This window comes from Balaenoptera borealis, assembly GCF_965194805.1.
Source record: "Balaenoptera borealis genome assembly, chromosome: 17".
Classification (NCBI taxonomy): domain Eukaryota; kingdom Metazoa; phylum Chordata; class Mammalia; order Artiodactyla; family Balaenopteridae; genus Balaenoptera; species Balaenoptera borealis.
The window spans coordinates 69,605,856-69,620,315 of record NC_138876.1 but is presented as its reverse complement, the minus strand read 5'-3'; the positions used below and the strand labels follow the sequence as shown (position 1 = coordinate 69,620,315).

Here is a 14,460-nt window from a genome sequence, read left to right as displayed (position 1 = left end):
TTCCTTGAGTTTCAAGAGTTCTTTATATATTCTAATCCTACACCCTTATCAGATATATGATTTACAGATATTTTCTCTCATTCTGTAGATTGTCTTTTCACTTTCTTGATAGTATTCTTTGATATGCAAGTTATTAATTTTGATGAAGCCCAATTTATCTATTTCTCTCTCTGTCTCTTTTTTTTTTTCTTGTGCTTTTGGTGTCAACCCTTGCCTAATCCAAGACCATAAAGATTTACCCCTATGTTTTCTTCTAAGAGTTTCATAGTTTTAGTTCTTAAATTTAGGTCTTTGATTCATTTTGAGCTAGTTTCTGTTTATGATGTAAGGTAGGGGTCTAAATTCATTCTTTTATATGTGGATATTGAGTTGTCCATTTGTTGGACAGCGTCATTTGTTGAAAATACTATTTTTTACTCATTAAATGATGGTCTTGGCACCCTTGTCGAAAAGCAGTTGACAATGAATGTATTTATTTCTAGACTCTCAGTTCTATTTCACTATTCTATATGCCTATCCTTATATAAGTACCACACTATTTTTATTACAGAAGCTTTATAATGAGTTTTAAAATTGGAAAATGTGAGTACTTGACCTTTGTTTTTCTTTCTCAACATTATTTAGGCTATCCAGGGTCCTTTGCAATTCCATATGATTTTTAGGATCAGCTTTTCCATTTCTGCTAAAAAAGGTCATCGAGATTTTAATAGGAAATACATTCTGTTAATAGATCATTTGGGGATTATTGTGATCTCAACATTGTTAAGGATTCCAATTCATGAACATGGGATGCCTTTACATTTATTTGTCTTCTTTAATTTCTTTGAACAGTGTTTTGTACTTTTCAGTGTACTAGACTAGCACCTTCTTGGTTAAGTTTATACCTAAGTATTTTATTCTTTTGTATGCTATTGTAAACGGAATTGTTTCTTATTTTCTTTTTCCAATTGTTCATTGGTAGTGTTTAGAAATACAACTGATTTTCAAGTATTGATCTTATATCCTGCAACTTTGCTGAGCTTGTTATTAGCTGCAACCATGTTTTTGTGGATTCTTTAGGCTGTTCTGCATATAAGTTCATGCCGTCTGCAAGTAGAGATAGTTTTCCTTTTCCTTTTCCAATTTGAATGCTGTTTATTTCTTTTTCTTGCCTACTTGGTCTGGATAGAAATTTTAATAGTATTGAATAGAAGTGATGAAAACAGGCATCCTTTCTTGTTCCTCATCTTAAGGGGAAAATTTTATTATTTTACTGATCTACGGGGTGTTAGCTGTGAGTTTTTCATAAATGTCTTCTATTATATTGAAGACAGTCCCTTCTACTCCTAGTTTATTGGGAGCTTTTATTATGACAGAATGTTGAATTTTGTCAGAAGCCTTTTTCTCCATCAATCAAAATAATCATGCATTTTAAAATTGATTATATTAACATAATTATTACACCGATTATTTTCTTATGTTAAATAACTTTTGCGTTCATGGATAAATCCCACTTGGTCATGATGTTTAATCCTTTTTTTTATGAGTTCACTTATTAGTTTTAGTTTTTATTGCATGGGAACAGCTTATAAATACTTTTTTAAATTTGATTTTTATTTTATATAGGGTATAGTTGATTTGCAGTGTTGTGTTAGTTTCAGGTGTCCAGCAAAGTGATTCAGTTATATATATACATATGTCCATTCTTTTTCAGATTCTTTTCCCATATAGGTTATTACAGAATATTGAGTAGAGTTCCCTGTGCTATACAGTAGGTCCTTGTTGATTATCTATTTTATATATAGTAGTGTGTATATGTTAATCCCAAACTCCTAATTATCCCTCCCCCCACCTTTCCCCTTTGGTAACCATAAGTTTGTTTTCCAAGTCTGTGACTCTGTTTCTGTTTTGTAAATAGTTCATTTGTATCATCTTTTTAGATTCCACATATAAGTGATATCGTATGATATTTGTCTTTCTCTGTCTGACTTACTCAATTTAGTATGATCATCTCTAGGTCCATCCATGTTGCTGCAAATGGCATTATTTTATTCTTTTTAATGGCTGAGTAATATTCCATTGTATATATGTACCACATCTTCTTTATCCTTTTCTCTGTCGATGGACACTTAGGTTGCTTCCATGTCTTGGCTATTGTAAATAGTGCTGCCATGAACATTGGGGTACATGTATCTTTTCGAATTATGGTTTTCTGTGGATATATGCCCAGGAGTGGGAATGCTGGATCATATGGTAGCTCTATTTTTAGTTTTTTAAGGAACATCCATACTGTTCTCCGTAGTGGTTGTACCAATTTACATTCCCACCAACAGCGTAGGAGGGTTCCCTTTTCTCTACACCCTCTCCAGCACTTACTGTTTGTAGATTTTTGTTGATGGCCATTCTGACCAGCGTGAGGTGATACCTCATTGTAGTTTTGATTTGCATTTCTCTAATAATTAGCGATGTTGAGCATCTTTTCATGGGCTTTTTGGCCACCTGTATGTCTTCTTTGGTAAAATGTTTATTTAGATCTTCTGCCCATTTTTTAATTGGGTTGTTTGTTTTTTTGATGTTGAACTGCATGAGCTGTTTGTATATTTTGGAGATTAATCCCTTGTCGGTAGCTCTGTTTGCAAATATATTTTCCCATTCTGTGGGTTGTCTTTTTGTTTTCTTTATGGTTTCCTTTGCTGTGCAAAAGCTTTTAAGTTGAATTAGGTCCCATTTGTTTATTTTTGTTTTTATTTTCATTACTCTAGGAGGTGGATCCAAAAAGATATTGCTGTGATTTATGTCAAAGAGTGTTCTTCCTATGTTTTCCTCTAAGAGTTTTATAGTATCCAGCCTCACATTTAGGTCTTTAATCCATTTTGAGTTTATTTGTGTTTTAGAGAATATTCTAATTTCATTCATTTACATGTAGCTTTCCAGTTTTCCCAGCACACTTATTAAAGAGACTGTCTTTCTCCACTGTATGTTCTTGCCTCCTTTGTTGTAGATTAATTGACCATAGGTGTGTGGGTTTATTTCTGGGCTTTCTATCCTGTTGCATTGATCTATATTTCTGTTTCTGTGCCAATACCATACTGTGTTGATTACTGTAGCTTTGTAGTATAGCCTGAAGTCCTGGAGCCTGATTCCTCTAGCTCCATTTTCTTCCTCAGGATTGCTTTGGCTATTCATGTCTTTCGTGTTTCCATAATCCTTTTAATATGCTGCTGAATTTGATTTGCTACTATTTTGTTGAGGATTTTTTCATCTGTATTCAGAAGAGATATTGGTATGTAGTTTTCTTGTCATATCTTTGTCTTTTGTGTCAGGGCAATGCTGGCTTTATAGAATGAGTTTAGATGTATTCCCTCGTTTTCTGTTTTTTTGGAAGTGTTTGAGAAGAATTGGTGTCAGTTCTTCTTTAAATGTTTGGTAGAATTTGCCAATGAAGCCACCTTGTCCTGTGCTTGACTTTGTTGTGAGGATGTTGATCATTGATTCCGTGTCTTTACTTATTATAAATCTTTTGTTTATTCTTGAGTAGCTTTTGGTAGTTTGTTTGTTTCTAGGAATTTTTCCATTTCATCTAGGTTGTCCAGTTTATTGGCATTCATAATATTTTCTTAAAATCCCTTTTAGAAACATTTTTGTAAAGTTTGTAGATTACAGACTTGATTACATTTCTGATTTTAGTAATTTGAGTCTTTTCCCTTTTTTCTTAGTTAATCTAGCTAAAGGTTTGTTAATTTTTAAAATCTTTCTTAAGAATCAACTTTTGGTTTTGTTGATTTTCTCTATTACATTTGTATCTTCTATTTCACTTATCTCTATTCTAATATTTATGATTTACTTCCTTCTGCTAGGTTGAGTTTAGTTTGCTCTTCTTTTTCTACCTCTTTAAGGTATAAAGATCAGTTATTGGTATAAGATGTTTCTTGCTTTTTAATGTGGGCTTTACAATTATAAATTCCCATCTGAGTACCACTTTTGCTGTGTCCTATAAATTTTGGTATGTTGTGTTTTCATTTTCATTTGTCTCAAGATATTTTCTAATTTCCTTTAGGATTTCTTCTTTCACCCATTGGTTGTTTAAGAGTGTGTTGTTTAATTTTCTCATGTTTGTGAATTTTCTGGTTTTTCTTTTTCTTTTTCTTTCCAATTCATTCCATTGTGGCCAGAGAAGATACTGTTATGATTTAAATATTTTAAAACATATTGAGACTTATTTTGTGGCCTGACATATGGTCTATACTAGAGATTGTGCCATGTGCACTTGGAAGAAGAATATGTATGGCTGTTATTCTGTGTATTTTTCTCTATATGTCTATTAGATCTAATTGGTTTATAGTGTTGTTCAAGTACTCTGTTTTCTTATTGATCTGTTTAGTTGTTCTATCCATTATTGACAGTGAAGTATTAGAGTCTCCAACTATTATTGTAGAACTCTATACCCTCAGTTACGTCAGTGTTTGATTCATGTATTTGGGGTCTGTGTTGTTAGGTGTGTATATGTTAAATAATTGTTAAATCTTGTTGACTGATTGACCCTTTTATCAATATATGATATTCTTTGTTTTGTAACAAGTTTTGTCTTAAAGTCTGTTTTGTCTGTTACTAGTATAGCCACCCCTGCTCTCTTTGGTTTCTGTTTTCATGGAATATCTTTCAATCATTATTTCTTCAAATATTCTTTCTTCTCCTTTTTGGGACTACCATTAGGTGTATGTTGGTACATTATACAAATTGATAAAATAAGAAAAGTCATATGACATCTCAAATAATACTTGAATGGTATTTGATAAAATTTTACATCAATTTCTTACTTTAAAACAAAACTAAATAAAAGGCCTTTTAGAATAAAAGGATATTTTCTTAACTGAAGTATTGTCTGGCAGAAACATTTATGTAATATATATAAAAAGTTTTCTAAGTGATTGTTCTCAAAAGGAAAAAAGACAATAATATTAAGTCATTAACTTTCATATGCGGTAAATATCATTAACATTCATTAAAAACATCTCTATTGCTAAAGCTTACTTAAAAATAGATACTATATATTAATTAGGCCAGTGAAGAACAAAATAACCTGTTAGCCTATCCAATAGATTGTGAGCTCCTGTAGAATGTCATCCCCATGAGGGCAGGGAATTTTGTTACATTTATTCCCACTGGTTTACTCCCAGAACCTAGGACAGTGCTTTGTGCTATATACAAATGAGTGAATAAGTGAATAAATGAGAATTTAAGGATTAATTAGGGCTAAAATGTGTCCTAGTCTCATGAGATAACAGTTTAGAAGCTGTGCATTTTCAGTTAACAAAAAAGCACCTTACACAGTGCAAGCTGGTATAGGTACAAAGATCTGCAAGATAATATTATGTTTTTAATTTTCAATTTTGATTTGTCATAGAGGAAAAATAATGACAAATAGGGTTCGATGAAGTTTTTTCCTTTGTGGTTCAAGCATTTCTACTGTTTACCTGGTGGAGTGGTGGTTCTGGTGGAGTGGTTGAGGATGATGAGTAGGGTCTTGGCAGGAAGAACCAGCAGAGCATTTGTCTGTCAATCCCTTGTGCATGATAGTGTGCACTGATTCTTTTATAACTATTTCAAATTTGTGATCCAGATGAGAAAATTGAGGTAAGTACGTTAGCTTCAGTTAAAACCAAAAACTAAAACCAGTCCTCAGTAATTTTATTTATGCTTTTGTATTCGGGGGAGGATTTCTCATTTATTTTTTAATGTTGCATTTAGCACAGCATATACAAAGAGGAATAGCTGTATATTTGCTAAAATTTTAGGAAAGAAATGAAAAGACCATGCATATGTATAGAAAACACTAGTTAACATAGATACAAGAGAATGAAGATGGCAAAACAATGTCTGAAAAATCATAATATGGAAATGCAGAAGGCAGGAGACATGAAGTAATAAATTCACTGTTATCAATTTTAGGTATATCTATAGTACTGGGAAACCTCCTGGCATATTTCAATGAAAGTATGGGAGAAACTTTCAGGAAAGAATATTAGCATTTATTAAATTTTAGAAAACAGAGTTGAAAGATGTGAATAATTGAAATTATTTTGGTTTCAAAGAAATAGATAGATAGTATCTCAAAAGTCATTTGGAGGAAATGGTAAATTTATTATTTAACCCACAGATGGAAATTATTGGTGGAGGTATCAGTGAGTCAGAATTTGATTAATATAATAAAGAATTGTTCAAAATAGGCCCTGTTCAATATACAGTCGGCTGTTTTGTGAAGTAATGACCTCTTTATGAATGAACGGAGCATGCCCATCTACACGGTGCTGTGGGTGGGCTCCTGCTTTGGGGGTGAGTTTTGTCTCAGTGATGTTATAGGTTGTCCCTAATCTCAGATTCTTTCACCTCATATGGGTCATATTATGTTGTTTATATTGTTCTGCTGTTCTCCGTGCCTCCTGAGGATATTTTTTAGAAAATGTATTTAAACTGTAGCCCTGAGTTTTAATACTAAGTATGACCTAAGCAAGGTTTTTTGTTTTGTTTAATATTTATTTATTTATATTTATTTTGGCTGCACTTGGTCTTAGTTGTGGCATGCGGGATCTTCGCTGCGGCGTGCAAACTTAGTTGCGGCATGCATGTGGCATCTAGTTCCTCGACCAGGGATCGAACCCGGGCCCCCTGCACAGGGAGCGTAGAGTCTTACCCCCTGGACCACCAGGGAAGTCCCTCAAGGTTTTTAATCCATCAGGAACCTTTAGAGATTCTCATCTGGAGACTGTGTACTGGGCTGATGACTTCCCAAATCACCTTCCATTATTTACCGAAACATCTTTTGAAATTATCCAGTGTAGTTGATTAGACCATGATTATACTATGGCCTTCCTTGTCCTAGATTTGGATCCTATGATAAATTGGGTATCACATGTGTAGCAAATTGTCACAAGCTACAAAAATATAAAAATAAATTTGTCTTAGTTTCTCTCAAAAGTTGCTGAGGAAAAGAGCTTGGGTGTCATTTCATTTCTCTGTAGTGCTGCATATGACCTCCCCTAAACTCAGTAGCTTAAAACAACAATTTATAATTTCTCATGGTTCAGTGAATGGGCTGGGCAGTTCTGCTGGTCTCACCTGGGCTTGCCCACGTGGATACATTCAGGTGGAGTTCTGCAAAGGCTGCTGGGGTGGGCAGCGGGGCATGTCACATGATTATCTGGGGAGGTTGATTGGGACTGATTTTTTTTTAAAAACCTATGTTCTTATTTTTTTTAATTGATGAGATCTTAATAGGATATGGTAATTTCTGGGAAAATTAGATAATGTAATGATGCAGATTAGAGAAATTATTCAAAAAAGGTTAACAGAAGTGCCAGTAAATGTTTTGAAGGATCTGGTTCAAATACAGTTTTCTCTGTCTCCTCTTCTGAGTTTCTCTTCCCTGTGCCTGGGCTTGTCCCCCCGGGAACTCCTGGGGAATGACCTGTGGCGTAATAGCAATATGCCTGGAAGTGTTTTCGAAAACCATTGATCACAATCACTGCTTCCACTGTCCACACTTGAACACTGGTGTGTTGATGTTAGCTGACATCTCCTTCCCAGAATCCCTTAAACAAAGAAATATGGAGGAAGCAGCTGCATGTTTTTAGTTTAGATTTATTTAAATTATAGAAGTAATATTTACTTATTTTGACAATGAAAAAAATAGAGACATGTAGAAAGATAGTCTCTCTCCCTTTAGCCAGCTTAAAGTCTACTCCCTTGGAAATAGTTTGTATCTTTTCACTTCCTTTGAAATAGTTTGCATCCTTTTACATCCTTTTCTTTGTATAAACTAATATAAAATGTGTGAGTTGAATTGCTTTATAAAACTGGCTTTAAACTGTACAGTACACATTCTTAAGCAACTTGTTTCTATTATTTTAAAATGTATTATGGACATATCTCCATGCAAATAAATTCAGATCTGTGTTATACTTTTCCATAAGTGCATACCTGTACCATAGTGTGAATATGCCATAATTTATTTACTCCCCTGTTGAAGTACAGTTACATTATTTCCAGAGTTTTGCCACCACAAACTTTTTGGTGAAATAAACAAATATCGTGCACTTTCCGATAAAATAAACAACCTTGTACATATATACATAAGTATGAGTGTTTTCATTTACTTATGATAATTTACCAGACAGAATAAGATTGCTGAGTCAGAGGATCAGTATATGTTTTATTATAATAAATATTTCTGAATTACTTTTAAAAAGGTAGCAGAAAAAAATTTTCAGTAGGTTGAGACTGTCTTTCTTATAGCCTTACCATATAAACTTTTAAAAATTATTTTATTTTTATCAAAACAAAAATATATATGGTTTAAAAAGTAAATTAGTACCACAAGGCAATGGTGTCCTTCTTTTTCTCCTGTTCTGCTTTTAATGTGGAACCACTTTTAACTCTTAGATGTTTCTTTTGGTACACAGATCTACATATCTAAATATACAAGATACTTGTATAGTTCTCTTTCAGTTTTTAAATTTGAGGCATTATCTCTTGACCTCCTTCTAAGACATTGTGCTTTATACCCAGGGCCCATCACATTCTCATAGTACAGGCAGGCAGGTATTTCAGATGTTGGTTAATGTATACTTTGCATTGACTTTTTCATGATTATGTTAATTAACCTTTTTCACAGTAGAGCCATAAAGTAGCCAACTGTTAATTTGTTTCTAGAATTAATAATTGGCTTGTTTTTCTGTTTGCTTTGCTTTCTCTGTACCCATCACTAATGCTTCACCAAACCCTGCCTTAAAGTATATATTAAACACTCTCAATATGCTTAAATACATCGTGTTCTTCTGTCTTAGTTTATATTTTATACTTTATTTCATTTAAGAGGTTTTAGAGACTTCTCTCCTGTAGCCCTTTGTCCTCTTGCTCCAGTCTTTACTCTTTAGTTTCCAGACTTTTTCTCAGCTGTCTGCTGAGACCATCCTTTACTGTCATCCCAAGGCTTACCTTTTCCTTTTTCTTATGGAGGATTATCTGTTTCCTGAATCTCAAGTCTTTCCAGTTTTGGGTTCACTTATTTATTTTGGTGGAGCACCTCCATTAGGAGCTTTCTGAAAAAGAGTGCTTGCCAGATACATTTCTGGGTCCTTACAAGTATCTTGATTGATTCTTTCATTGGATATAAAATTCTAAGTTAGAAGTGATCTTCAGTTGGAATTTTGAAGGAATTTCTCCTGTGTCTTCTGGGGCCAAGCATTGCTATTGAGAAGTCAGATGACAATTTGATTTGCTATTTTTGTCCCTGAAAGCTTTTAAAGATGTTCTCTTTATTACCACTGTTGTAAAATTTTGTGATAATATGCCTTACATTATGCTGTGGACATTTTATGGATCCTTCCAATCTGAAAGGCAATTATGTTTTTACATCCTTATTATTTTGGCATTGGTCCTCCTTGATTGATGCTTTCATGTTTAAATGGTATGAAATGTCCACTTTTTTGGGGCATCTCTCTCTTCAGGGACTAGGTTTCAGTATTCTCTACCTTGCTAAATCCAGTTACCACTCAGTTCATTTTGCATCTTCCAAAAAAAAAATGTGTAGCTATTTCTTGCCTAATGATGTCTTCCCTCTTTATTCAACCAATTCTTTGATAAAAGAAAAATACCATAATGTAATTTTAGTGGGAATTTGAGGGAAAATGAAGGTAAATATAAGTATTCAGTCTTCTTTGTTTTATCAGAAGACAGCAATAATGTCTTAAAAACATTTAACTAATTGCTCATGAAGAAGGTAGCAATTATTTTTTAAGCTGCTAAAACATAATAGAAAATATACTTTGCTTGTGTTTTTCCCTGATTTATACAAATTATTAGTTTTAAATCAGCACCTGAATTTTCTTTGTTCTATAAACACTGTCACACTTCCTTACTTGTTCAGTTAAAACATTTCTTAAAACCCAGCTTCATAACTTCCCCTCTGTTTGCTCACAAGAAAACCATTTCCAAACATTTTTATTCTGTACACTGATCTTGATACAGTCTTTCACATAATGATGAATAGTAAGTTTTTATCATTATGTAGCATGCTTATGAAGTAATCATTTTTTTTAAACATAGTGCCAAGGTCAGTAGATCATCCTAAGTGGAATTGGAGGACTAAACCAGAAAGCCGTGATTTTGATGAATTGAACCACATCCTTCAAGAGAGCAAGAAACTGGGAAAAGCCCTTGAGAATCTCTCTCGAAGTAAGTTCATTTACTTCATTATAATTGGAATTCCTAACCAATATTAAAGTAGAAACATTCGTTAGTATTACCAGTAACATATTTCCAACATCCTCATTATAATTCCATGAGAGGTTGAGGAGTTCTAAGAGCGTGAGATGGGAAATGAGGACTGATCTTGCATGTTCCAGGGATTCGTGGGAAGACTAGTTTATATAGAGTAGGAGGGGCTATAGACCCCCTCCCCACAATGGCTGTTTGATTCCAGTCTCTCTACAAGGTCTTTGTTCGTTACCCAGGTGAGCTGTACACCTAATGGTACCTTACTCATTCTTCTCTTTTGAACCCTGTTGTTCTGTGTCATCCCAGTTAATGCATGTACCTGTTTCTTCCATGACCTTCTGATGTCTCTAAACTTCTTAAGGATATTGACTGGACCAGATTCTTCTTAGAATCCTCTCAGAACCTAGCAACATACCTTTTTGTAAAAGCAATGATCTGTAATCCTAGGGCCTGGGTCAGAAGTTTTGCTCTGCCACCTATGAGGTGAATAACATTACGTAAATCATTAAACCTGTACGAGCCTTGGTTCTCTCATCTCCAGATCAGGAAGACATGATTCTGTGTCCCTCTTCTGATAGGTGAGAAGGTTTGAAATGATATGTTTCAAGTAAAAACTTTTAAATGTTATTGTTGTGAGAGTAGACAAATATTTTGATTTGATAAATGCATTCTATGTATGTAGAAATACATATGTACTTTATGGTTTTAGTAGTGAGTTCAAGGTATTTCTATCTTTCTCTGGTTCTAAAGTAGTTCTCAATTTTAAAAATTAGGCACCTTTAGATGAATACTAATGCTATAGCCTCACTAAAATGTTCTTCTGGTATTATGGAATATTAAAGATTCTTAAATGGAAAATAGAACACTAGCAAATTCTAGTAGATTATATTTGAGGATCAGTATGTTTTTTAAAATAGCATAATGTTACTAGTTTCATGATATTTTTTAAAGTTAGAAATTTCCCTTGGTATATTTTGGGAAAAGTTTATATATATATGTGTGTGTGTGTGTGTGTGTTTATATATTGTATTATACTGTAATTATATATTTATATACTATATTTTATTGTATTACAATTTTATAGAGAGAGAGAGATTTAGTTTTTTCATACTTCTTAATTTATAATTCACTAGAGCCTTTTTTATTAGACTTTTGTGCAGTGAACCTGTCTTAGAAGTTAACTTGACTTATGATAGGGTCTCGTAATTTTGCCATTAGTAGAAACTCTTTGGTTGGGATTCAAGAAAATCCTGCTTTTGTCTAGATTTACTATTGGAGCAAATAATGATAAAGTGAGTTTTCAGCTAATTAATACGTTCATGAAAAGAACCTTACCTACCAATATGTCAAAGGCTTTATGTGTGTATATGTATGTATGTCTTACCCCTTTGGTCAGAGTCTGTGGCTTTTTATAGACTCTCAATTTATCTATAAACGTGAGTTTAAAAAAAGATTGAAGAAAATGCCCAATTATTACACATCTTCACTTATAGTATTAGTCAATTTTTGTCCTTTAAAACATGACATCTACCTTTTAAACACTTGTTATATCATTGTTAATTTGTAAGAAAGCATTTGACTACTAACTAAAACTTTTAAATAAAGGAGTCTGATGCACTTGCCCAGATCTGTAGCAGACGCGTCAAGGTTCACGCTGTGGTCTGTCCCAGGAAAACCTAGCCTTAGATGGGGGCTCGCAACTGAGTCGTCTGAGCAGAAGCGAGTGGGAGCTATGACAGGGGCTCATTTGACTCAGGCAGGGAAGTCTGGAGAAATAAAATGGCTGGGGTAGCGGTTGATCAGGAGAGTAGAAGAGATGCAGGTTTGGGACATTACTCTTGGGACAGGGTCAGGGCCAGAGAAGTTGTTGGGTGAGTCCGTAGCTTGGCCAGAGTACGGTGTAACATTCAGTGTCTATGTATATGATGTATATGATGGAGAGCTGTTTTTGGCTTCATTGATTGTTTTAAGGGGGCTCTGTTTTTTGTGGCAGTAGTGGTGGTGTTTATGTGGCATAAGAGAGCAGTTGGTCACACGGGGGGGGGTCGCTCATTTCTCTGTATAAGTTTTTTGAGTCTCTCTTGGAACAAGATGCTACTTTCTTGGATGACTTGAGTTTCTGTGATTTTCGCTGAGATTTAATATTAACGTCTTGTCTTAGGCCCAGCATGTATCTAACTACTCAGTTATCAGTTCACCTGAGATGGTGATTGTAAATGAGTAGAAATTCAGCCTTATCATTTACTATGTTTATGTACTGATCTCGCTGCCCAGAATTGAGCTATTTAATCTCAAACTGTTCTTCCATCTTCCTGAAGGAGGATGTCGTTCATTCTTGTTTGATATTGTTTGACTCTTATAATGGCTGTGGCTTGGTAAGTCTTTCTCTAATCTAATGGTAACTTTATTAACCATTGTTTTATTTACTAGGAAGACTTAGGGAATGGACTCTTTTCTCCAGTTATAGTCAAAAGGAGTGTTCATTGTCTTGTTATTGTGGACCTTTTTCTCCTGTGTCACAGGAAAGGTTGAAAGTTTTTAGTGATCTCCTAATTTTCATACAGTCTCTGATAGAATTCTCTCTGGCAGGGTTGGTCTTTGCTTTATCTTAATTTTACTTTCTAAAAGATGTTACATACTTTTAAAGTATTTGTTATTTAGTTGAGAGTGACAGCAAAAAATCGTTTATATCCCTCAAAATGGTAGAATTATCTCATCTCTACAGCTGTCAACTTATGCAGACTGTACCATGCTGTCTTTCTGGCTTTTTGCAAACCTCTCGATGTAATGCTTTATCTTAAAGTCAGTCATGAACTGTGACACTCCTCGTGCTGTGATTCTGTCCTCAAGGTATACGTGTTAGAATAACTTCAGTGGCTTGGAATAATGCCAGTTATTAGTTTTGTGACCTTGGGAATCTTTCTTAACCTCTCTGTGTTTCTGTCACCTTTACTGTAAAATTGCAATCATCATGGTACTATTTCTGAAGGTTTTGTGACTATCACATGAGATGCTGTATCTAAAGTGCTTGATATGGTACCTGGTATGAAATAATTGCTAATTCAATGTTAGATATAATATTCAGTTTCTATTACTGTGTAACAAATTACCACAAACTTAGCAGCTTTAAAGAGTACAGATTTATTATTTTACGATTTCTGTGCCTCAGGAGGATGGGTGCGGGTCAGCTGGGTCCTCTGCTCAGGGTCTGGGCAGGCTGAAATTAAGGTACCGGCTGGGGCTGTGATCTCTCCTGGGCTTGGGGTCTTCTAAGCTCATTCTTGTTGTTGGTCACATTCAGTGCTTGCTCTTGCAGCACTACGATCCCTGTTTTCTCACTGGCTGTTGGCCAGGGGTTCTTAGACCATTCTCAGGTCCTTGCCTTGTGGCCTCCTCCTCTCAAAACAACAATGCACTATTTCTTCTTTGAAGCCACTGGGGAGCATCTCTCTGAAGCTTTGCCTCATCTGATTAGGTCAGGGCCACCAGGATAATCTCCCTTCTGATTTACTTAGTCAGCTGTTTAGTAACCAAATCAGGAGAGTGATACCCTTTCATCTTCAGTGGTCCCACCATGCAGACTCAAAGGGAAAGGACTGCACAGGTGTGTATCTTGGGAGCCGTCCTAGACTTCTGCCTGCCACAGATACTATTAGTGTTATTACTGTTTATCCCTAACAGCCTATAACATGCTTCAGCTGAGTGCTGCCCAACAGAAGTGTAATACGAGCCACATGTGTGATTTTATATGTTCAAATAGGCACATTTCAAACAAGGAAAAAGAAACCTGTAAAATTAATTTTAATAAAATATTAACCCAGTATATCTAAATTATTATCAGTTTAATTTGTATTCCATACAAAAATTATTACTGAGGCATTTTATGTTCTTTTCCTTTCATACTGAGGCTTCAAAAATCTGGTGTGAATTTTATCCCACAGCACACCTCAGCATGGACGAGCCATGTTTCGAATGTTCATTAGCCATATGCGTGGCTCCCATGTTGAACACCAGAGCTCTACCTAATGTTAAAACAAACACACACAAAAGCCCTTCTCTTGAGGTCGAGTTACCTCAGACAGAGGTACAACAGAATTCCTTCTTCCTCTTTCATCCAAAATTTCAAAAAGAATAGTTACCACGCATGGTCTCCACCAGCTCATCTTCCTCTCACCCCTCAGTGTAGTTACATAATTGCACCCGTCA

The 14,460-nt window shown here is 34.7% G+C and overlaps 1 protein-coding gene across 1 annotated transcript in view; it reads left to right on the top strand.

The window, feature by feature from the left end:
* The window catches only part of LOC309614729 (uncharacterized protein C8orf34 homolog), a 393,717-nt gene that overhangs the window by 58,971 nt on the left and 320,286 nt on the right, over positions 1–14,460 (top strand). The window contains 1 exon segment of the mRNA XM_082363485.1: positions 10,084–10,212. Coding sequence (XP_082219611.1) covers positions 10,084–10,212 — 129 coding nt within the window.